The 24,082-nt window shown below is 53.5% G+C and overlaps 1 protein-coding gene across 1 annotated transcript; it reads left to right on the forward strand.

Annotated features, from left to right (window-relative positions):
- Positions 1-1,800: 1,800 nt before the first annotated feature.
- RAB8A (RAB8A, member RAS oncogene family) lies at positions 1,801-20,914 on the forward strand. The gene is made up of 8 exons (XM_028521121.1): positions 1,801-1,977; positions 6,550-6,610; positions 8,426-8,486; positions 12,063-12,140; positions 13,614-13,703; positions 14,310-14,375; positions 15,874-15,924; positions 19,541-20,914. Exons 1-8 carry the CDS (start codon positions 1,854-1,856, stop codon positions 19,631-19,633), a joined length of 624 nt encoding a protein of 207 aa, XP_028376922.1. The 5' UTR covers positions 1,801-1,853; the 3' UTR covers positions 19,634-20,914.
- Positions 20,915-24,082: the final 3,168 nt, after the last annotated feature.

The following is a 24,082-nucleotide window of genomic DNA, read 5'->3' on the forward strand; positions in this document are numbered from 1 at the left end:
GAGGTACTGAGGGGCAATGGGAACAGGAGAGCAAGATTCAGGAGCAGCTTAGAACCTCTGAGAGCCAGGATGTGTGGGATGAAAGGAAAGTCTCAAAGACAACTTGGGTTTTGGCAAGAAAGTAATTCAGGACAAGCTAGTGTGAATGAAGTCAGTTGTGGACATGCTGAATCGGAAGGACTGACCAGTCCAGTGGCAGATGCTGAGAAAGCAGTTGGACACGGAGAGATGGCTGGGCTATGGAGTCTCTAAGTGAGAATCACCAGTGTGGAGAGATACTAGAAGCCACAGGAGGAGTGAGTGAGGTCACCCAGAAACTGCAAACAGATAGGAAGAACTGTGAGGCACACAAACATCTAGGGAACAAGCAGAAACTCCCCTAAAGACTGCAAGGGAGTTCGAGAAGCAGCACCCAGAGAAAGGGAGGTGTAGGTGGCAGGTGAAGAAACAGGGATATAAAATGGGGAAAATGGCAAGAAAAATTGCTGGAGTGGGCAGTCAAAAGCATCAAATACCATGGGGGGGGATGAAGCCCCCCCACAAAGTGGTCTACAAAACCAAAGTGGTCATAGACCACGAAGTGGTCTATGGCTTTGGTTGCAGCTTTTCCTAGACAAGATCAACAGAATGAGCTGAAGTGCAAGGGAGGAGAGCCTGAGGCCATGTCTTGAAAGGCCCTGCTTGGCTTTCTGATGCCCAGAGTGACACGAGGCACTGAGGCCACGCAAGAAATTTGGACCATCTCTGAGAAGCAGGAAACCCTAGTGATCAAGAAGCTTCTTGGCCTCAAGCTGATGGATCTGAATTCAAAACTCAGCTTGCCCACTTTGGGGCCTGAGAGAGTCACTTAGCCTCTCTGGCCTCGGTTTTCGCACCATAAAATGTCATTAAGCAGTAATTTCTACCTCAGTGGGTTAGGATGGGGATTAAACAAGTTTGGTGTTTTGTTTTTTACTGTTGCCACCACTGGCAGGCATAGAACCAACGTTCCTAAATACTACCTGGAAGTCTCAGTATCCTAACCCACTGGGCTGGTGCTGAGCCCCAGAAGGCTGACTAGGTTGGGGCGGGCGAAGCTCCAAGGTAAAAACTGGAGGCAGAGTACCCTGGACAACCTCTAATTAGATCCGAGGGAGGTCCGGAATTGTCCCCGCTCGCTCAGCCAGCAAAGGCTTGGGTTCTTTAAAGAGGTCCTGTGGCTATCGCCGAGATACCAGAGCATGTCTCGGGGTGGCCTCACTACTCTCCTCTTCGGATCCTCCTGGCCCGACGCTCAGGCTTCCAAACCCCACCCCCCGAGCCACGGAGCCTTCCCGCGCTCTTCTAGGCGCCTACAGAGCCTGCGCAGGCTGCGAAGGCGGGAGCCAGAGACCCCACGCTCCTACGCCCTCTGCTGGCGTCTAACGGTTCGCCGTCGCGCGTGCGCAAGGTTGCCCAGCCCTGGACCTGCGGGGGCGTGGAGCGGTTGGCGAGGCTCCCAGCGTTCCCCCTCCCCACTGAGAGCGAGGCGGGGACTCCCTAGAGTCCGGGGAAGACTGCAGGGACACGGAGTGCCACGCCCCTTGCCCTGGTCCTCATTTGAAGCCCCTCGACTCTTCACCTCTGGCCAATCGCAGCCCGCTCTTTCCTGAGCGTCGGCCAATGAGCGGCGCTCTGGGGTCGCTTCCGGCTACGCGCCCCGCTCGCCCCATCCCCACGACTCCCCGCGACGGGCGGGGCGCGGGGGCGGGCGTCAGTCGCGGTGACGCGCGGCAGGCTGAGAGCCAATAGGAAGAGGACTGGGCGTTGATGGACGGGGCCAGCGGCCAGTGGCGAGGCACTGGCCGCACTTCCCGTCGGGGAGAGAGTGTAATATGGCGAAGACCTACGATTACCTGTTCAAGCTGCTGCTGATCGGGGACTCGGGGGTGGGGAAGACCTGTGTCCTGTTCCGCTTCTCCGAGGACGCCTTCAACTCCACTTTCATCTCCACCATAGGTAGCGGGGCCGGGGAGCGGTCGGGGTCGCCGGAGGCCCGGCCTGGGCGCGCCCTTGAGAGGCTGGAGTTGAGGGAGCGCCGGGCCGGACGGACCCAGGAATCTAAGAGGGTCCAGGCGTTCGAAGTGGGGGAAGAGCAGCGATCTCCGCCGCCTTTCGGGGCTTCCTGGGCCGGGGTGGGGGGCAACCAAGTGCCCATTTTGCAGATGAGGAGACTGAGGCTCCAACTCTCAGCCCGCTCTTCAAGGAATATATGTTCTGGGTTGGGATCTTGGTGCCCCTCATCTCGTTCGGTCCTCACAGCAGTTCTTGACGTTGTTCTTTAGGGTCCGTGTCTTGCAGGAGTGAAACTGAGGCATGGGGAGTTAGCCGTGGGAAAGGGCCAGTGACATCTGACCTTATTAAGAATTTGCTGTGTGCCAGGTGCTATATGGGTTCATTATCACACTCTCCAGTCCTATGTGTTAGGTCTGTTATGACCCCATCTTGCAGATGAGGAATTTGAGGCTCAGGGAGGGTTGGGACCTGTGCAAGGTCATAGTCTGCAGGTGGCAGAGATGGGATTTAAATCCATGTGTGTCTGAACACAAAACTGGCACAGCTGATCCACCTTGGAGCCAGGACTCTAACCCAGCTTTCTTCTGCTCTTTCCTCTGGAATACACAGGAGTTAAGCCCCTTCTCCCCCATGAGTGAATTTCTTCTAGGAGGAGTGGTGAGAGGGAGTCCAGAACCTTTCCCTGCCCAGCCTTCTATCCCACTTGGTCACAGTAGTGGCAAGTGACAGCTGCCTTCCCTGGGACCTGTCATCTCCGGGGAGATGCTAGATAAAAGCTTCAGTGAGAAACCAAAATCAGCCACTGCCACAGACAGCTCTGACTTCCCTATCACTAAGCCCAAGACCAGTTGTCACTTTGCAGAACATCGTTTTCTGCAAGGGCAGCTCACCTTGTGGTTGAACAAGAATTGGCTCGTTGCTTTTCAGTTCTGACAGTCACAAAAGTGGAGCTCACTTCTCCCCATGCCACAGAGACAGCTGTTGCCCACGCAAAAAGTTTTGACCTGGGTGTAACACCAGTCTCTGCAACCTTGCTGTGCAGTGGGGAAGTGGAAGAACAGTTGCCAAGCCCAGGAATTGTTCCTGGATGGAGAAAACCTAGGGAACAAGCTCTGCCTTAGGCCTGTGTAACTTGAACCCAATCAAGTTATCACCTCAACCCCACAATGAGCTGTTCATTGCTCTCCTTCAGGAGCTGCACTTTGCAAAATAATTAGGTGCCAGGTGCAAAGTAGAGGATATCTTCATGCCTGATTTCCAGCTGTTGTTCACTCTTGAACAATCCACCTTTCTGAGCCTGTTTCTTCGGTTTAGAAGGCTCTCGGCCTTGTTTAGTGTCCTGGGTGGTTGAAGATCAAAACTATTCAATGAGTAGGGGGGTGTCTCCACTGCCCTGGGTGGTCAAGGGGAAGCAGAATGGTTCCTGTAGTGAAAGTGCTCCTCCCCAGGGCATAGGTGTTTCTGATTCCTTCCCTCCCCAACTCCAAGGTCAAACTTTGGGATAACCCTTATGCCCCTACCAATCAGGAAGTGATGTTAACACCTGGCAGGCAGTGGGTCACTCTCAACTCTGATCTCAGTTTCCCAGTATCAGAAACTTCCTGTTCAGCACAAGCACTAGTAAGATAAATTCAGAGATGGGTTTTTTGTTTGATTTCTGATTCTTGACCACAAAATACAGTCTGGCAGTTCAGGGTTCTGAGGAGCTGGCTTCCACTTGTGGAAGAGACCATGACTTGGGCAAGGTTACCTAGGAAGGAAAGGTGGCACCTGAACCCAGGATCTCTATCTCCCTTCCACTCTGTTTTTTTCTTCCTGCTAGTCTGTGTCATCTAGGAATGTTTAATTTACTCTGACCTTGAAGTTACAGCCTCATAATTCTTAGGCCTTGTAAAGTTTACACTACGTAATTAAATTTGGTGTGTTAATAAAACTCAGGAGGAGAATAGGGCAGAGTGATGTGGGGCTCTGCCAATTGAGTGATGCTTTTTTATTTTTTTAAAGATGCTCATTTATTTTTAGACAGGGGAAGGGAGAGAGAAAGAGAAGGAAACATCAATGTGTGGTTGCCTCTTGCACACCCCCAACTGGAGACCTGGACTGTAACCCAGGCATGTGCCCCGACTGGGAATTGAACAGGTGACCCTTTGGTTCGCAGGCTGGCATTCAATCCACTGAGCCACTCCAGCCAGGGCTAAATGATGCTTCTTGATTCCATAGGTCCTGGTGTATCTGTGATGGGAAAGGGGGTATTTTAGGAAGGGGTGTTACTGGGCCATTTAGTCTTGAAATGCAACTTAATGCATAAAGGGATTCTCCATTGGCACTGAGTATACCTCTGGGTGTTCTTTATAGATCAGGGATTAAGTGGCTGTTCATTTTTAGCCCAGATTACATTTTGCCAAACCCTGTTCTTATAACTCCATTGATTGTGGTGTGTGAACTTGGCCTTGTGGCTACTGGAATTGGTTCTCCCCATCCTGGCTCAGCCCCCACCCCTGACCCCCTCAAGAGCCTGTTCATTCATTTCTTCATGGAAATGGATGGCATAGGGGAAGGTGCTGTGTAAACCATGCAGCACCATGTATATTCCATTACTCTTAATTCTTTCATTAAGCCATCTTTCCCTGACGCCTGCTGCATGCCAGGTGTCCGCCTGGGTATGGAGGCAGGACAGTGACTCGGATGAATCTGTGGGAAGCAGAACTGTCAGAAGGCCTGTAGTTAAGGTGTGTGTGCAGGACTGCACTTCTAGGAAGTACGTATTCAGCCTCTGCCACGCTGTCACTGGACACGTGGCCATAAAACTTTTGAGTCCCTCCCTTCCTGGAGCTTATGGTCTAGTGGGCACAATTCGAGTACAAGCTTATATTCTGTTCCCCAGAACAGATCCTGAGGTGGGCAGGGATAGAAGTATCATCACCATAGTGGCTTCTCAGGGTTCAAGTCAGTCAGGCCTTAGCCTCAAGGCTTTGCAGGCAGAGATATAGAACAAACTCCCAGAGGCATTGGCTGGGTTTGACCATTTCCCTTCACACAGGCCATTTAATAAAGGCAGGTTTTGTTCCTGATGTTCATGGAACAAATAAGCAAATATACAGTGTCAGGGATAAGTGAGTAAAGAAGAAAAGCAGGTAGTGGAGAGAGAATGAGGGTGGTCAGGAAGGCTCCCCAGAGAAGGTGACTCGAACAAGGATCTGAGTGAAGGGGGGTGGGTAGCCAGGTGAGCATGGAAGGAAAGACCATTCCAAGGGAGGGGAGAGTAAGCTTAAAAGCCTGAGGCCAGTGTATGCTTGGGATGGTTAGGAAACAGCTACGTGGGTGGTGTAGCCAAGATGTGGCTGGAGAAGAGGACATGAGCTGTGGGTGCTGAGAGGGGACCAGGTTAGACAGGCAACTGTTTTACTTTTTCTGGTGCTGAGGGCATGGTGGGAAGTGCTGGGAAGGTGTTTTGGTGTTGTATAATGGTTTTATTGAAATACAATTCACAAACCATACAGCTCACTCATTTAAAGTGTAAATTATAATTTGGTGGCTTTTACTCGTTTCACAGAGTTGTGCAACCATCACATTTACTCTAGGACAATTCATTATGCCAAAAAGAAACTCCAAACCCCTTAGTCATACCACCACCCTACCCTCCAACTCCTGGGGCCCTATCTCCTTATTCCCCTCACAGCCCTGGCACCTGCTAATCTTTCTGTGTGTCAGTCTTTTGTTCCTTTTTGTGGCCAAGTAATATTCCACCAGGTGGATGGACCACATTCATTTATCCACTTACCTATTGGCAAACCTACTGGAAGATTTGGAGCAGAGGTTAGCTTTGTGATGTGGTTGAGTTTGTGTTTTCAGAAGCCAGGGAAGGGACTGAGGGAGCAATGGAAGGAGCCCGGGGAGCAGGCGAGGAGGCTGAGAGGTTGCCCTGGTCATGGGGAAAGGGACGGGTGGGACAGAGGAGGGCAGGGTCAGGAAAGCTTCTTGGGAGGTGATCTTAAATGGCTCTCAAAGGAGAAAAAAGTTTGCCAGGCTGATAGGTGGGCAGGGTGATGACCACCGCAGATCAGGAACAGTATGTACAAAAGCTCGAGGCACCTGTATCAGCAGCATCTTGGGGCCCATTACCCTGAGTGCTTGGAGGGCCCTGGCGGGGGCGGGGGCAGGGGACGTGGGTATCTGGCCTACAAAGGCTTTGCAGGGCCCACTCCTTGAGGCTACCTGTTGGGGGAGGGAAGAAAGCAAGGCTTTGGCATCTGAGCTACCTAGCTTTGCCCACCAGCCCTGCCAGCTGCTGGATTCACTCTGGGAAACTCCTGTCCACCCTCTGAACCTCAGCTGCCCCTTCCCTGAGAGGAGAAAGTTCTCCAGGTGCCTCCTGATTTGTTGAGGGGAGTTCATGGTCCTACATGCCCGGTGCTAGCTGTGTAGCTGTTCCCTGACAGGTTGACAGCACCCACCTCAAATGCAACCTGGGAAATGGGCTGACAGTGATGTGCCTCTTTTCCTTTTTTCTTTCAGGAATTGACTTTAAAATTAGGACTATAGAGCTCGATGGCAAGAGAATTAAACTACAAATATGGTAAGAGTCATTGCCTTTACCTGGAAAGCACTACAAGCGAAGCCCCTGGTATCCCCTCCCACTCCTGTGAGCACAGCCTCATCTCTCTGTGCCCAGCCTAGACACTGCCTTCAGAAGCCTCACGAACTGTGCTCTGCGGGCTGCTAGGGCCCAGCGTCTGTGTCAGCACCTTCTGGGGATGTAGCTACAAGGCCCATTAGCTCAGTGTTTCAGTGTGGGCACAGCCTGGGTCTGGGTTTTGGAGTGGACTGCTCCTGTTGAGCTTAGAGAGAGCCCTCTGTGCCCAGCGGTGCTGGAGGCTGCCAAGAGGGCGAGATGCCCCGACTAGCATTTCCTTCTGAGCCCATCGGCTCGCTGAGGAAGGCCTGTGCCACTTCCTCTTTTCTCTCCAGGCCTCACTTCCTAACATGCAGATCTGAAACCCCAGAACCAAAAATAAGCTGAGGCTTGGCCCAATGGTGAGACTTGTTTCCATTCCACTCACCTGGACCTGACTTCTTTGCCGCATAAAATTAGAGAAGTGTGAACCCCTGGCACTGATGCTGGTCTGCAGCCCATATTCTGGGAGCTAGGGCTGACCTCAGGTGGAGGGAACCCTTGCAGCCACATCACTTGCAGGGAAGCATGAGCCCTGAGCAAAATGAAGTCATTTTTTTTATAGGATGGTAGTGCCTGTGGGTGGGTGGAAGGGAGTGTCATGAGATGGACTCTAAAGCCGCTCCCTTCCGGCTGCAGCTTGACCCCCCTCATCCTCAAACCTGAGGGCGTGAGCATCACCCCAGCTTGTTCCACAGACCCCCTGGACTTCAGTGGTGGTCACCTCTGAGTCTGATTTCAAACCCAAATCTGGATGAAGCCTAATGTGAGGGTTGGGTTTCCATGTCTGGCAGCTCTAGCCGCCTTGTCAGTTACAAACCATGCAAGTTTCCTCTGCTTAGAACTTGTGTTCCCCAGCAGCCTTGGGGCCCAAGTGACATGGTACCAGCAAGCAGAGTTTTGCTCTCCTTTCCTCCTGTCGTCTTGCTTCTGTTCTTAGCAATCTTGGTGAGGCTAGTGACTTTCTTAAAACTTCTAGATGAGGCCATGGTTGAAAACAAAATGATTAACCACAAATGTCACCTGCTGTTGGTGTCAGAAAGTCAGCTTAGTCCCACAGGAGGCTGAATCTAGGCCTGAAGAGCCCTCCTGGGGCAGTGGGTGCAGAGTCACAGGAGCATCCTTGGGCCCAGAGACAAAAGATTGTCCTGGCTCTGCCACTGATCTGTTAAATCAACCTTTAAGCCAAGCACTGAATACCCTCCCTGCCAGGAGCTGAGCTGGGCACAGGCCTGTCTTACCCAGGTATCTCCTCCATATTGATGAGAAAAGACTTTATCCGTGGCCTCCACTGAGGTGGTGTGGAAGCACTTCCTGTGTCCTCACTGAGGTCACCCAGCTCAGCCCACCAGTGAAGGCTGGGTTTCCATGCCACGTGATTAGCCCCTCTCCGAATTGTGGTCCCAGATTTTCACAAATAATAACATCCAGCCATGGCTCTTCTGTGACCTAGAAACTCTAGGGTGAATCCCCAGGAAACAGAGGTGCAGGAGAGGTGGTTCTGCTGTCTCCCCACTCCCACCCACTCACCCCACCCTCCCGGGAGACATCAGCAGGTTCTTAACCCATCTAAGTCACAGTTTCCCTCTGGGAGAACGGAGTGCTGCCCACAGTAGGACCGTGAATCAGTTGACCCGTGAGAAAGCCAAGCGTCCATCCCTGGTAAATGCCTTTCATTCCCACTGTGACAACATCACTGATACGCCTTCTTGTCTTTAGGGACACAGCTGGCCAGGAACGGTTTCGGACGATCACAACGGCCTACTACAGGGGCGCAATGGTATGGGTTGGTGTTTGTTGTTTTTAAGTCAAAGTGAAAGTCATTGCTTAGATACCAAAACCTGGCTGTTTCTGAGGAGCCCCATGCTTTGCTCCTCAGTGGTCCTTGGTCCCGGGTTAGTTTTAGGAAGCGGCTGTGTGCCCCTCCCCCATATGCATACATCCCCTTTTTGCTTCAGAGACAATGCAGGGTGTAAGGAAATCTAATGCTTTGGGAACGAAGGAAAACGCAGGAAGCCGGTTTTCCCAGGTGAGGTCAGCGAAATCAGAGATGGCAAGCCCCAACATTTGGGAGTGTTCACTTGGCCCATGTCAGTCTGTGGAATTCGCTACTGGAAACTTGAAGATGGTCCAAAAGCTGACTTGCTCTGGGCCGTTGGCCGTTACATTCATTGCCTAGGCCCAGTGTGGGGTGATGTGATCAGAAGACTGGTTCATCATCCCTCAAATACGTTTATTGAGTGCTTTCTCCAGGCCAGGCTTGAACTGGATGGATAGGGGGACCTGGAATGGGCCAGGGTCCTACCATGAGGGCTCTGAGCAGGTCATGGATACATGAGGCATGTACAGAGCAGGGCACTTGGGCCAGGGGGAACAGACATAGATCCCCGGGACCTGCCTCAGCACCTTGGGTCATCCTCTGAGCTCTGTCTCCTTACTTGCAAAGTGAAATGAGAACCAGGACTATGTCCCAGGAAGCTGGGAAGACAGATGGCCATCTCCCCATTGCCGTGCTCTTTCCACGGGACACCCTGTCATTTAACTGCAGAGACTCCGGTGTCCTCCATTGGGCCATAAGCTCCATGAAGGCAGGGCCAGGTCTCTGTCACTGCCAGATGTCCTGTGCCTGGGACTGTGCTGAGTAGGTGGTGGGGGCCCAGGAAATGCTGCGGACTGCAGGAATGAATGGAGGCATTAAGTATTTAGAGTGTCCCACACAGCATCTGAAACAATAGAAACTCAAGCACAAGGATTGCAACCTTAGCTCTCCTCATTAAAATTAATTTTCTAATTTTCCCTTCACCTTGCTGTGCTCTGGTGAGGCGGGGACCTCAGGGCACCGGGGTCCTGGGAGAGCTTCTACTGTGTGGCCTCAGGTAGGCTGTGTCCTTCTCTAGGCTGAAAGAGCGCCCCTCTCGCCCCCTTCACAAAGCCCTGTCCTATGCCTGGCAGTGGGCTAAGATCTCAGCCGTAATTCCCTGACTTCTTTGAGTGTGGGTGCCACGGCTGTCCCCATTACACAGGTGGGGAAGCTGAGGCTTGGTGCCATTGCATGTCCAGCTTGAGTTATGCAGAGAGCACGTGGCTGGGCCAGTCCTAGCAGGCTCTCTCCCGCGCCCACATCTTCAGCCCACCCCTGACCAGGTTGGACTGGGCCGAAGACACTGTAACTTGTGACTCTCCTAGACCTGCACTAACCCATACAGAAGCCACTAGCCACGTGTGACTGTTTGAATTCAAGTCCGTTAAAATAGGAGATCCAGCTCCACAGTCTCACCGGCCATACTGCAGGTGCCCCAGCGCTGTGTATGGCCAGCAGTGATCTCATGGGACAGTGCAGAGAACAATTGCCACCATTGCTGCCCCATCTTGCTCTCTGTCTATGTGGTACTAGACCATGAGGTCTCAAAAATGGGAGCATTGGCTGTCTGGTGTCCCATTTTGAGCTTACGAGCAGCTATGGGGAGCTCTGACCAGACAGGGACCAAGAAAATGGTTACTGGGTGCTCCAAGGGGAGTTTCAGGGGGACCTGGAATAGGGTGACACCATGTTTTCCAGGTACTTCTCCTGTTTTCTGATAGCTCTATCCACTGTCCTCTTCACCCCCCACCCCCTGACCTATAGGTAAAAATCCAGGACCTTGGGATCTCAGTACATGGTGCCAACTTAGTGGTGGTAGTGAAGCCTCTCAGCTGTCACAGTGGCCACTCCCTGGGTGAAAGGGTGAAAAGGCCTCACAACCCTGTGACATTCTTGCCCCTGATGGCCAGAGTGAAGCTGCTGAGCAGAGACCCCTACTGTGCTCAACTCACAGAGTCTGTCCCTATGTCTTCTGCTCATGCTGGCCTTGGCTGGGGCGAGGCAGACATCAAGTCCACTGAAACCTCCTCTGAGGCCTCCCGGCAGTGGTCTCCATTCAGTTCCCCAGGAGACCCTGAATGAGGGCCCTGGATGGTGTTTTTGAGGGGCGGTGGCTGGATGTGAGGCCATTGTGCATATCCCTGAAGTCACAGTGGGGATTTGGAGTTGCTGTGGCTTTCTTGCCCCGTCTCTGTGGTATTACCACACACCCTCACCCCCGAGGTTCTCTGCCCAGTGCACACAGCTCGTGTTCTTATGCTGCAAATTCAGGCAGCCTAAGAGACAGCATCCTGGCCACACCAGGGGTTGTGGATGCAGAACTAGGCTCTGAAAGTGGGTAGTGTGAGGGAGTGGGGCAAGCCAGACCTGCGCAGGATTGCTGAAGCCGTGTGGCTCAGAGGCCGGGCACAGAGCTGCACAGGTTACTGCCATGGCACCACAGGCTGGTTTGCCATGGGCACCCTCAGGATGTCCAAGGCCACATGAGGACCAACCAAAGGTGGCCCTGAGCATTGCTTGGTCCTGAGGAGGACCTAGAGAAGTTCCTCACAGGAGCTAGGGTCATCAGCTGCCTCAGGGTTGGCCCCATCTGGGCTTGAATCTTGAAGGTCATTTCTCTCTGTACCTTAGTTTCCCCCCTAACAAATGGGGCCATTTGCCCCTCCCAGGGATGGTGAGATCAGGGGATCAGGTGCAGGCAGGGTCACTCTGCAGCTCTTTGGGGACCCATGGCCTGTACCCAGGCCCCACACACTAGTTATGGAACCACCAGGCCTCAGTGCTGTCGGCTCTGCACTTGTAGCCCCCACTCTGGTGGGGTTGCTGGAAGGCACGAGGGGGTCAGGATCAGGCCACCCAGGGGTCAGACCCCAGTTGTGCCCTTTACTCTTGTGGGACTAGAGACAGGGATCTAGCCCTGTCACCCCACAGCCTCGGGTTCCCCATCTGCAGAGTGGGGATGTTGGGACCACCTGATCCAGGCCTGTGAGGCTTCAGGGGGACCTCTCTGCAATGCCTGGCCCGTGGGAGGTACCAGATGCAGGGCAGTTCGGGGGCGCCCAGCGAAGGCTGCATTGCCTGAACCCGGAGGGGCTAGGGCAGGGGGAAGAGTGAGGGTGTGGAGGAAGACAAGCACAGCGGAGGGCTGGCATGCGGGAGCAGGCCCAGCGTGCCCGGGGCCATGGAACACTGTATAGGGTGGGGAGCTGTGGGATACCTTACCCTGCCTACAGTGAGAAGTCAGCAAGGTTGTTTGTGAGCATAGGATTGGTGGGGTCTGGTCTGTGGGGTGAAGGGGTCACCTTGGTAGCTGAGGGGTCAGGACTAGAGCCTGGGAGACCAGGGATAGGCTGGTTCTGAAGCCTAGCGGAGGAAGAGAGGAGGGAGGTGTGGGAAAGGGTGTCATGTCAGGGTCCCTGCCGCACCCCCTATGCAGGGTATCCCCTTAGAGAACTTGAAGCTTGTCCAGAGCATACTATTGTCTCCCCCGCTCAGGGCATCATGCTGGTCTATGACATCACCAACGAGAAGTCCTTTGACAACATCCGGAACTGGATTCGGAACATTGAGGAGGTAAGGCTTGAAGGCCCATTCACAAATGGAAACTTCCCACTGGCCCTCTCCTCGATTCTCTCACCCTGGAGCCCCCTGGTTTACAGATGGGGTTATTGAAGCACAGAGACACCCACAAGGAACTTGTCTAGAGCAGGAACTAGAGTCCAGGCAGTTGGCCCTGGAGTCCACGCTGGCCTAGGTCTGGTTACAGTGTCTTGAGAGCCCATCTCCCCATCTGGGCTGTTTGGTGTGGTGGTGTCTTCGTGGTAAGAGGAGTGCCATACCTGAGCTCTTAGTCACCTTGAGCATTTGGTGCTTTCTGGAAAAGGAAGGTTCTAGAATTGGTGTTCCCTTATCTTTGGAGGGTGTGGTGAGAAGCTGTATCAGGTGTACTTTGAGCCACAGTAGGGTGGGCGTGTGAGCTGGTATGAGCTGCCCATGCTCAGGCCCACAGCACTTGAACCACAGCTGGCTCAAAAGGAGACCTTGAACCGTGACGGGAGGGGAAGGGCCAGCCCCAGCTCTGTCTCCCAAAGCCAGTGTTGTCCCTTTCCTGCTCCCCATAGAGTTTATCTCCAAAGCCTTGAACAAAGGTGCTGGCAGATTTTGATGACTCACCAGGTGGGGCGTGGGCCTGAGGTATGGCCAGAGGACTTTCCCCTCCACGATAGCCACAGCAGGTCACAGTGACAGGGACAGTAACTGCTGGCCCTGCAGTGACAAGGAGTTGCACTGGGCCTCCTCCCCATCAATTCACATTTGCCATCAGTGGCTGTGCCTGGCTGAGAAGGAAGAGCTGCCCACGCTCATGGTGGTCTCTGTGGAAGCTCCCGCCAGCGAGAGGGCCTTCTAGTTGGCAGGACGTTAGGCAGGGAGCCGGGTTGGGCATTTGAGTGAGATCAGGTCTGAGCTGCAGCAAGAATAGGGTCCTCTCCGGTGCCCCAGGCCTTCGGGAAGCCAGGGCCACTGGGCTGAAGAGGGGATGGAAAATTGGACAGATGTGCCGTTTTCAGCTGTGAGGTCAGAGTTAAGGGATTGCCAAGTGATGGCAAAGTACCCAGGGCTGCGCCACCCCAGGCGTGGCCCAGTTCCAGAGCCCAGAGAGGGTGAGCTGGAGCGAGGCAGAAGCTCCCAGAACAGCAGCTGGGGCTCACAGCAGAGGAGCCTGGAAGGGAGAGGGAGGTAAGCGGTGGGACCTCCTGTAGACCCCATTGGGAGCCCAGGGACAGACATGGGAGCCTGGCTGATGGAGCCCATGGAGAAGCTGCCCTCAGCGGCCATGGTCAGAGAAGCAGCCAGAACCCCGAACTTGGCCCTGGCATTGGCTGGGTGACATGGGACAGGCCAGTCAGCCTGAGTTTCAGGTTGTCATCTGCACAAGAGTGTACCTCGAAGTCCTGACCCCACCACTCTGTTTTGGGGGTCAGGCCACAGGTAGGTCTGTGAGCCAGTCTAATGGCACCTCTCACGTCCTCTGCCTGTCTCTCCCAGCATGCCTCTGCAGATGTTGAAAAGATGATACTTGGGAACAAGTGCGACGTGAATGAGAAGAGACAAGTGTCCAAGGAACGGGGAGAGAAGGTGGGTGTGGTGGCTGGCTTGGGCCTTGCACTGTCAGGCACCTCAGGGCAGGTGGACGTTGGGATTTGGGGGTTCCCTGCATGGATGCCAGCCCTTCCTTGCCGCACAAGGCTCCCCAGTTGCTTGCTAAACTCCTCAGAATATTCATGAGCATAAGGTGGCCTACCATCTTCACTTGTCCAAGATTGGGGGTGGGGTCCAGGACACAGGACTTTGCCAGGCAAAAGGGGATGAGTTGGTCGCCCCAGTGTGGCCCGTGCCATGGGAAGAGATTGTAGAGAACACACGCCCCGCTAGGCCTAAGGCTAAGACTGGGAGCGGTGAGGGCTTCTAGGCTGTGCTATGCCTGTTCCTGCACGGTGTCTCATGGGGACTCATTGAGGCCACAGGAAGCAGAGGATGGAGCCATGGTTGGAGCCAGGCCTCCTCTGCTGTCCTGCCAGGGATAGTCACCGCCTGCTGTCCACTCCAGGGAGCAAACTGACAGCCCCCAGCCCATCCCCCTATTGCTGTTCCCCCCTTAGGGTACTTCTTGGGGGTAGGGGGCACCTGGTGGCTGACGTGAGTGTTTGTATGTGTGTATATATGTGTCTCCTTCCCTCACAGCTGGCCCTGGACTATGGCATCAAGTTCATGGAGACCAGTGCGAAGGCCAACATCAATGTGGAGAACGTGAGTCCCAGGCCCACAGCACCAGCCCCTTGAAGCTGAGGGTCAGGCTACAACCTCCAGGAAGTCTGGCTATAGACTGTGGGCTGCCGTGTTGGCCATGTGTCCAAGAGGCACTTCCTGGGCAGGGCCATATGCTAGGCCCCTTGATGTGCCCAGCCAACCCTGGACTGCTACTCCTTCCCCACTTCCCATGTGTTCTGATGTCAGCAGGTGCGGGCCCCAGCTGGGCACCTGGGACATTATCTCAGTGGCTCTTGGGAGCCCTGGGAAGCAGACAGGGCTTTGCAGATGGTGAAACTGAGGCTCAGAGAGTCCCAGCTGGCTGGCTGGTACCCAGGCCCAATTTCGCCTAGATGCTCTGGGCCATGCCACCCACGCAGACAGGTCCCGGACACAAGCCCAGACAAAGTATAGAGTCCTGGCCAAACCTTGGCCCAGGCCACCCTCTCCTCTCTACAGACAACACCAGCCTTGCAGCTGACCTGCCTTCCCCTTCATCCCGCCACCTTGGTGATTTTTTGAAAATGGATTATCTATATCACTCCCAACCTCAGCCTCCCACACCCGGCCTGGAAGGCCCTCCCTAGCAGCCCCCAGCCGTGTGTGCAGCCCACAGATCAGGCCTCACCCACTGCTCCATCTCAATCCCAGGCCAACTCCCAGCCTTCACTTATGGTCCCTTACCTCGCACCCCCTTTTCCATCAGGGCCTGGCCCAAGTGACCCTTCCCCAAGGAAGCCTCCACCTTCCTCAGACCCTTAGGCCCACCGCTTTGGATCCCCAGCACCCCTAATCCTGCCTTCCACGACAGAACTTCCACGTCACAGGTGTTTGCTGAGGCTCTGCCCCTCCCACCAAAGCAGGAGCCCCTCGAGTGCAGGTGCTGAGGCCAAGTCTCTTCTGTCTGAGGTCTGGGAGATAGAGTGTGGCTTATGAGTATTCATTGACAGAACAGGTGAGGGAGGGGAGAAGGGGTTAGGAGGCTGCAACAGAGGCAGCAGCCAGGGGTCAGGCCAGCTTGAGCCTTTGCCATCCCTAGAAGACAACTCTTTCGCCCCAGCCCAGCCCTTCCAGGCCTCTGTCAGGCAAGGACCCAAAGTGAAGCTTGCTGGCCAAAGAGCTGTTTGACTTTCTCCCTGCTTTGACCCTGACCATCAGAACAGGGGCAAAGCAAGCAGGCAGGGCACGGGAGTGAAGGACAGGTTCTACTGCAGGATCCTCCCAGATTGACCAGTTAACCTCTGGATGCCTTGGGACCAGTCACTCGGTCCCTCTGAGCCTCAGTTTCCTCCCTGACCTATCAGGGGTGATCCACCTCCCAGGGTCATTGGCTCAGGAGAGGTGGTAGTCTTGGCAGGTGGGAGTAGGAGATGGGGCTGGACAGGTGCGACAGCCGCCCCACTGTCCCACCATACCCATTCCGCAGTGGTGCCCTGGAACCAGCAAACTCCCATCTGCTTCCTGCTGACAGGGCTTTAACAACATGCTTATTCCACAGGCATTCTTCACTCTCGCCAGAGACATCAAAGCAAAAATGGACAAAAAATTGGTGAGTTTGTGTCCTTTTGATCCCCGAACGGTTCCCTATTGGAGCCTGCGTCAGTGGTGTGACTCAGCCCCGGGCAGCTCCAGCGTTTCAGGGCCCGGCAGGCCCAGTAGGGTGTGGCTGGGAAGGGGGAAGAGGCAGTAGGTGTGGCTGGGGCCCCGGCTCCCAGACATTCCCATGCACTGTGTTCTTCCTCTGGGGCCCAGAGCTGCTCAGCTCCAGGCTTTGTCCAAGCAGACAAGGCCCTTCCTGCCAGGTGCACTGGCTAGCAGGGGACACGTGGCCTTTTTTGTCCCGCGCCTATCCTGAGGAGTCTGGTAGATTGATAGCCTTTATCCCCCCCACCAGCCCCAGATTTTTCAGGTTGTGACGGTCTACAACTTTTAGGGGGTCCCAGGGCTGTGAGACCTCTAGAAGGTCCTGTCTGGATGCTTCCCATCCACCCTTCCATTTATTTCTGGCTTTTTTGCTCACCCCACGGGCATTTCCTAGTCCTTAACAGCCGGCATAATCAGTGCTGGTGTGGTCACTGCGGGTGTGTTTGGCACCTTAGTGCCGCCGTGAGTGTTGTGTGGGAGCCTCATCCCAGTGGCTGCTCTTTCCCCGCCAAGTGCTGCTGCTCCACAGCACCCTCCTTGTGGCTGGTTCAGGTCTCGTCACATAAGAGTGCACGTACTCGTACAACACAAAATGCCATTCAAGTAGGTGCCACCCAATTTAAAACGGATGTACTTTCATAACTCTCAGATACCAGGAGTTGAATCTTAAGTCACAAGGTGGATTAAATAGCAGCTTTTTGGCCAAAATGGAAAACAGTCCGAGTAAAACAATGTGCTTTTCTTACAGAGATTTTCTTCACAACTGTGATTTTCTTTTCCCTTGAGTACAGTGGTACCATTCTGCTTCTGAACCATCCTTCTGACTCACTTCTGCCCACCGATGGTGGGGCTCAGTGTCACAGTGGCACTGCCCAGGCTCCTGGCTCTGGCCTGTTGATCGCCTCTAGAGTGTGCCACGGCCTACTAGGGCACGTGGTCCCAGCGACTTCTCTGAATGGATTGCAAATCACCGACAGTTAAATTTCTGTTGATTTCCTGCCACCTTTGTGTTTATATTTAGCATTGCAGCCCCATACTATTTTATATCTGTCTTATCCCTAACGTACAACATTGTGTAAGTGTGAGGTGTACGATGTTAGCTTGATACTTTAACATATTGCAATATTATTATCCTGGTAGTGTTAGCTTACATCTCTACCATATCACATAATTATTATTTCTTTCTTTCTGTTGAGAACAATTAAGGTCCAGTTTCTTAGCAACTCTGAAGTTTAAAATACAGTACTGTTGACTCTAATTACAGTGCTGTTCATTAGATTCCCCAGGACTTGTTTATCTACCAGTTACAAGTTCATGTTTATCTTTTTCATTGCGGATACAGCCAGCTCTACCCACCCACATCTTCCTCTTGAAAGTGTCACAGAAAGCTGGGCTCTGCCCGTGCCCATCCCGCTCCCAGACCCCTGGCATTCTGCCCCCCCTGCCTCACTGCACTGAGGGCAGACTCGGAACGCCGCGCCAGGCCGGGCCTCGTGCTCTGGCTGCTGCCACTCGCTTCACCCCGTCACCCTCCTATTTCCCGGGTGCCCCCTGTGTGCCAGCCATGCTGGCCTTTTCTTGTTCCTTTTTTTTTTAAAGATGGGGTGTCAGCTTTATTTTTTTTAAGGTTTTATTTATTTATTTTGGGGGGTAGGGCAGAAAGAGAAGGAGAGAAGTGTCAGTGTGTGGTTGCCTCTTGCATGTCCCCTATTGGGAGCCTGGCCCACAACCCAAGCATATGCCCTGATTGGGAAATTGAACCCTCGACCCTTTGGTTCACAGCCCATGCTCAATCCACTGAGCTATACCACCCAGGGCCCCTTTCTTGTTCTTGGAGCACCCCATGTTTATTTGGGCTTTCTTCCCCCCGCCCCCCAACCTGGGGTACACTCCCATTATTAGTTTCCTAGGGCTGCCGTAACAAATTCCCTTAACAGACTTCTTGGCTCATCCCATACACGTTCCTTATCTGCATGTTCTGGAGGCCAGGTGTCTGCAGTGGGTCTCAGTGGGCTCAGATCAGAATGTCAGCAGGGCTGAATGCATCTGTGGGGGCTCCAGGGGAGAAGCCATTTCCTTGCCTGGCAGCTTCTAGAGGGCACTGCATCCCCAGCCTTAGAACCACCTCCTCCATCCTCAAAGCCAGCCACCAAGCATCTCTCTGGCCCTGCTTTCATCATCACCTCTCTTTCTTGGACCACAGCTGAGGTTCCTCTGCATTTGAGGATTCATGGGATTAGAGAGGCTCACTTGGATGATCCAGCTTGCTCTCCCCATGTCACCTTAGTTGCATCTGCAAAGTCCCTCTTGTCATGTCAGGTACCATACCCACAGGTTCCAGGGATTAGGGTGCAGACATCTTTGGGGGCCGTTACTTTACTGAACTGTCCCAGGTGTCACTTCCTCACCCTGTGAGATCTCTGCTATCTTCAGCAGGTCTCTGCGCACCCCCACCCCTTGCCCTGCCATTCTCATTCCTCACCATAGTGGGAAATCACTTTCTTGTTTTCCTGCATAATTTCCATCTCCCCCATACAGTGTGAGCTTCCCAAGGCAGGGGGCTCTTGTTTGCCACTGTGAGCCCAGTGCCCACAAGAGTGTCTGACACAGCATAGGCGTTCAAGAGTTACTGTTAGTAAACTCAGGTTTTGCCTAAGAGTTGAAAGATGACAAAGAATTAGTCAAAGAAGGGGGGGGGGGGGCTGAACCTTTCCAAACAGAGTGACATGGAGAAAATAGGATTTCCATTCCCAGAGTTGGTAGGGACCAGATCCCAGAGGCCTAGAATGCAGGGTGACAGATTTGGGGCAGTCTCTCTGATAACAGGGACACTGGTGTGTTTTCAGCAAGGCCTGAGTGGACAGAGTTAGGATTTCTGGTTTATATCACCTGCAGCAGAGTGGAAGGTAGACCGGGGGAGAAGTGGTAAGCCAGAGCCTTAGCACAGAGACATGGAGACCATCTAGGTGTGAGTGGTATTGGGACCTTGAATTCAGTGCCTCCACACCCCCAAATTCCAAGGGACAGAGTCTGCTGCCCCTTGGCTACCTCACTGGTGGGGGTAGAAGGCGAGAAGGGTGGGTAAATGGAGAGAAGGACATAAAGGAAAGAGTGAGATGGGTGAATAGTTGGGAAGGCATTGGGGAGGGTGGGTGAACCAGTGATTGGTAGATGGATGGGTTGGAAGGGTTGGTGTAGTAGAAAAAAGTATACCCAGGTTTGTGAAAGATGAATTGTCATTTGGGAGCAACAGTTGGGTAGATGGATGGCAGGAAGTGGTGGTCGGATGGGTAGGTGGGTAGAAGGGAATGGACAGGTGTGCAGTTGATAGGAAGCAAATGGATGGATAGCAGGAAGGGAATGGACGGGTGGTTTTATGGAGGGGAAGGAGGAATCAAGATGGATAGATGGGGGGATGGATGATGAGTGGGAGGGGACGGGTGGACTTGCAGGTGGTTGGTTGTTACGAGGCACAGTGCTGACGCTGAGCCATAACCTCACAAAACCTCTTGTGACTTCAGGAAGGCAACAGCCCCCAGGGGAACAACCAGGGAGTCAAAATCACACCAGACCAGCAGAAGAAGACCAGCTTTTTCCGATGTGTTCTTCTGTGAGGAACGCCGCCTTACTCTGAGCCTTGCTCGGCCGAGCTGACTGTGCCTGCCCTGAGTGAGCCCTCATCAGCTGGGGCCCTCCCCCCCCAACGCCCCTGTTGCGGCCACTGGGCCCAGGGCCACCAGAACACAATTGAGAAATTGTTTATTTTAGTAACTGTCCGATCTTTTTCAACTTTGGAGATGGAGTAAGTTAAGAATTTGCTATTTTTCCTGCAACATCTGCCAAACTGGCCCACACATTGTATACCTGGAGAGAAAGCTGGAGACAACATGACCATCAGCGATGACCAGCGTGGTGGGCGTCCGTCTCTGGGACGTGACATAACTAAAACCCCACCGCAGAGCCAGTCCACATCTCCCACCGCAGAAGTGAGGTCCCCAAAGGCCGGTGGTGATCCCAGGAGTGCTTCAGTGTGGCGGCCCGCACAAGGCCCAGGGAGCGCCCGCCAGCACGTCTGACGCCCACTGTTGCCTTTTCTCTGTCGTGGACAAGTGACAAACACTGTTATGTTTCCCTTTTCTCCCTCCCTGTTTTTGACTCTCAAACCAAAGGGAAGCACAAATTAAGGAAATCCTGTGTAAAGCATTCAGAAGGAAGGAGGCATGGAGGGGCCTTCCCTATGCACTGCAGCCTTCTCTGGCTGTGGTCCCACCAGGCCTCGGGCGTGGTCGGCAGGCCTCTCAGCAGTCCCCATCTGATCACTGAGGGGACACCATGCATCCCACGGGTGACCCTGAAAACACAACCACATACCATCTACCCACAGTCGGGGGCTCGCCTGGCAGCCACCAGCAGCCCCCACTTCTCTTCATCCTCCGTCAGTCTCCAAATCAGATGTTCTTTCTAGCTGAGATTTTTATTTTTCCAGATCTGTAGTGCCATGAAGTGATTCCGTCTTTGGTTTCCAGCAGCAGACCCAGGCGACCAGGGACGCGTGTGCACCTGTGGCTGGACGTGGCCGAGAACATGCAGCATCCCTGGCCACAGAACTCTCTGGGCTGGTTTTCAGCTGCTGTCACTGGTTCTGTTTTGACAGCTCTGCCTTCCCGTAGAGAATACACAATTGAGACCAGGTCTGAGGGGTGTCACTAGGGAGCCCTTATATTTCTTTTTTTTTATCCCCCATCTCAAGCTGCTGTCCACCTAAGCCATTGGCATCATAATTTCTTTTTTGAATTAAAAACCAATGTACCAGCCATAGTCTGCTGTTCCCTGGAATCTCTCAACATTCTCTGTTTATACCAATAAACGCACTTAAGGATAACAATTAAAGCTCATTTTAAAGTTCACAGGTTTTTATATCCACAGTTAACCTGCAGGTAGACAGACAGGCCAGGCGTGGGGTAGCGAGTTCACAGAGTGCCCGTTATTTAAAACAGGCTGGGCCAGCCGGGGCCTCGGGTCTGGACAGTATCAAAGTAGAGGTGGTGAGTACCCCAGACTCTAAGGAGATGACACTACAGGAGACTGGCTTAGAAAATTTAGTTACCTAGCCCTGCCTCCATCCCGCAGGAAAAGGGGACCCTGCTCTCAGCACCATTTGGGCGTACCACGTCCCATGCTGGACCTGCTCAGTCAGGATTCGGCCCCACAATGCCGCCAGATTCTCATCTTGGTCTCTGTTGGACTCCATTTGCCATGTTACATGCTCAGCTCTGAGACCCCTTTCTCACCTCTTGGGAGCACTGCCCTCCCCTACCCCTGAGGTCTTGTGACCTCTGGCTTCTGGCACATGGCTGGGCTGTCTTCCTGCCTCTTCCCTAGACTGGCCCGTGGGTTCCTTCCACTGTTGGGGTCCCCAAGACCACCCCTAGGTCAGTGGTTCACTGGGCCCCAGCACATAGCTGATGTACTACAGCCAAAGGACACAAAGGGAAACAGGCTCAGGAAGAGGGTGTGGAGCCGTGTCCGGAGGAGACCAGGTGCCGACCTCCAGGGGTCCTCTGTGAGGGGTCACACTTGATTCCTCCGTCACCAAGCTGTGACAAGTTACGTGAAGTGTTTGCCCAGGGCGCACAAGGTTTAGGGGGGGGGGGGGGGGTTAATTGATTTTAGAGAGGAAGGGAGAGAAAGAAAGGAACATTGATTAGTTATTCCACTTATTTATGTATTCATTGGTTGATTCTTATATGTGCCCTGACCAGGGATCAACCCAAAACCTTGGCGTATATCGGGACGGCACTCTAACCAATAGAGTTACCTGGCCAGGGCCCAGCACCCAGAGTTTTATCTGGGCTGGTTACATAGGCACCTCTGCCTGGCGTGTACCACAGTTTTAGCAGCTTGGGAAGAAAGCAGGCATTCAGCCGAACCACATCATTTGTACAATACAAACATTTAGGCATAGCCATGAGCCACTCCTCACATAGGGGAGGTTCTACTTCAGCTAGGGAACTTGACCAGCCAAGTTCCTGAATGCCAGCCAATGGCCACCCTGGCCGGCAGGTCTTCAGACCTCCTGGTGACTTCTACACCCCAGATCCAGCCCAAACCCCAGTCTAAGCTCCATACTCCCACATTCACCTGCCTGCTGTTTATTCCAATTCTGATGTCCAATCACCATAAACATTACACAGCCAAGAAAGATGTGCCCTGTATCAGTGGTCCCAGTGAACCACTGACCTGGGGGTGGTCTTGGGGACCCCAACAGTAGCCAAGAAACATGCCCTGTAACCGCCCCCATTCCCCCATTGGAGCCAGTACCCACTGTACCTCTGTCCCAGCCTTCCCCCTTTGTCCTTTAGTCTGTTGTTGAAATATTCTCAAGAAATAGAAATCAGCCCTGGCTGGTTAGCTCAGTTGGTTAGAGCATCATCCTGATATACCAAGGTTGTGGGTTTGATCCCCACCCAGGGAACATACAAGAATCAACCAATGAATGTATAAATGATGGAACAAGGAATCAATGTTTCTCTGTCTCTGAAATTAATTTTAAAAAAAAAGAAAAAAATCAAATGGTGTCACCCCCCAACTCACCTTACACCATGGGCCACGAGCTCCTGCATGCTATGGCCCTGCCCCCCTCTTCCCTTTTCTCTGCCACCCTCCCCTGGCTCACCTCACCCCAGCCCCTGCACTGCTTTCCTCTCCTGCTATAACCCAAGCTCACTGTGGCCCCTGATGACGGCCACTGGCCTGCAGTCTCCGCGGCATTGTGCATGAGATATAAGACAAATTCACACAGACCACAGAGTCCTGGTGGAGGAAAACGGTTGGCACGGCCACTCTCTCAAGGGGAGAGCGCCCCAACCCTTGCCTTGACAAGCTTATATTGCTTTTCTGGGCACATTACATTGAGGACGGTCCTCATTTACTATGCACAGGTTAGCTTTAGGTGGTTACCGTTTACTGAAAACAAAGAAGAGGACGTTACTAATTATATCAAAAAAGAAGGATATTGGCAAATGTAAAGGGAAAATGGTTGAACTGGTTACACTCATCCTTGGAAGGCTTAGCACAGACTTTAGGAAGCGACTTGAAAGATATGCAGTAAACGTTTGCTGCCTCAATTTAGGGTGAGGGAGTTTTAGCAAAAAGCAAGTCTCAAAGCGGCCTAGGTACAACACAGTCCTGATTCCCCATGGGAGAACCTACCTGTGGGTGTGGGTCCTGTGTACCAGACCTCGCTTTCCACTGGCCTTTCCGAGTGGGAGCTGGGCCCACGCCACACAGAACGGTCTCCTATAGGCCCCAGTGCCTTTGTATGTGCTGCACCCTTGGTCCAGCGGTCCCCTAAAATCTGTACAGCTTACTCGTCCATCAGGTCATGACCAACCAGGACAGCCTCCCCAGAGAGGCCTCTCATTCCCCCCTCTCCTCCCACCTCATCATCGTAGCATCTATGGGACTCACTTCTCGTGACCACTTCATGTCTCCTGCTCAGCGTGGAAGTTCCCCAGGCCCGACTTCCCCAACCTGATATCCAAGGTGAAACGGCATTGTGATCTCTGACCCAGAGGGCCACCCATCCCACACGGAGCCATGGAAATCCCAACCACCACCCGAGGCTCCAATGTCGGAGTGGGAGGGGTTTTGGAGCCCAGCCCCACCCAATTTCCCTGCTAGTCCTCTTCTGGAAGTTTCTCTGGGGGCCACCTCTCCATTCACAGGTTCCATCCAGGACTGTGGTCACTGAGGGGTAGGGGTAGGGAGTGATTCTGTTGTGACATGCTCAGGGGAGGCCGTTAGTTTGTGGGAGACCACATCCGCCAAGCAGATCTGGGCAGTCAGGGTGGGGGCCTCTGTCGTGGGGCCTCAGGGCACTGGGCCAGAGGGGAACTGATAGGCCCCATGTTCCTGGAGACTGAACTCCATGCAAATGATACCCCAAAGGCCAGGCTTTCTAACTGACGAGGGTTGGTTGGGCGCTCTGCTCTCCTCCGCAATGGCGCTGCTCCTCATCATGGAGGCAAGGAGCAGGCTCGCTGGGTTATAGAGGGCATGGA

This window comes from Phyllostomus discolor, chromosome 8 (assembly GCF_004126475.2).
Source record: "Phyllostomus discolor isolate MPI-MPIP mPhyDis1 chromosome 8, mPhyDis1.pri.v3, whole genome shotgun sequence".
Classification (NCBI taxonomy): Eukaryota; Metazoa; Chordata; class Mammalia; order Chiroptera; family Phyllostomidae; genus Phyllostomus; species Phyllostomus discolor.

Bases quoted from the DNA above. Each gene is read 5' to 3' on its own strand.
- RAB8A (XM_028521121.1), top strand. From the start codon at position 1,854: ATGGCGAAGACCTACGATTACCTGTTCAAGCTGCTGCTGATCGGGGAC. The intron at 12,141-13,613 runs GTAAGGCTTGAA...TGTCTCTCCCAG, and splicing joins GGATTCGGAACATTGAGGAG to CATGCCTCTGCAGATGTTGA. The intron at 14,376-15,873 runs GTGAGTCCCAGG...CTTATTCCACAG, and splicing joins CCAACATCAATGTGGAGAAC to GCATTCTTCACTCTCGCCAG.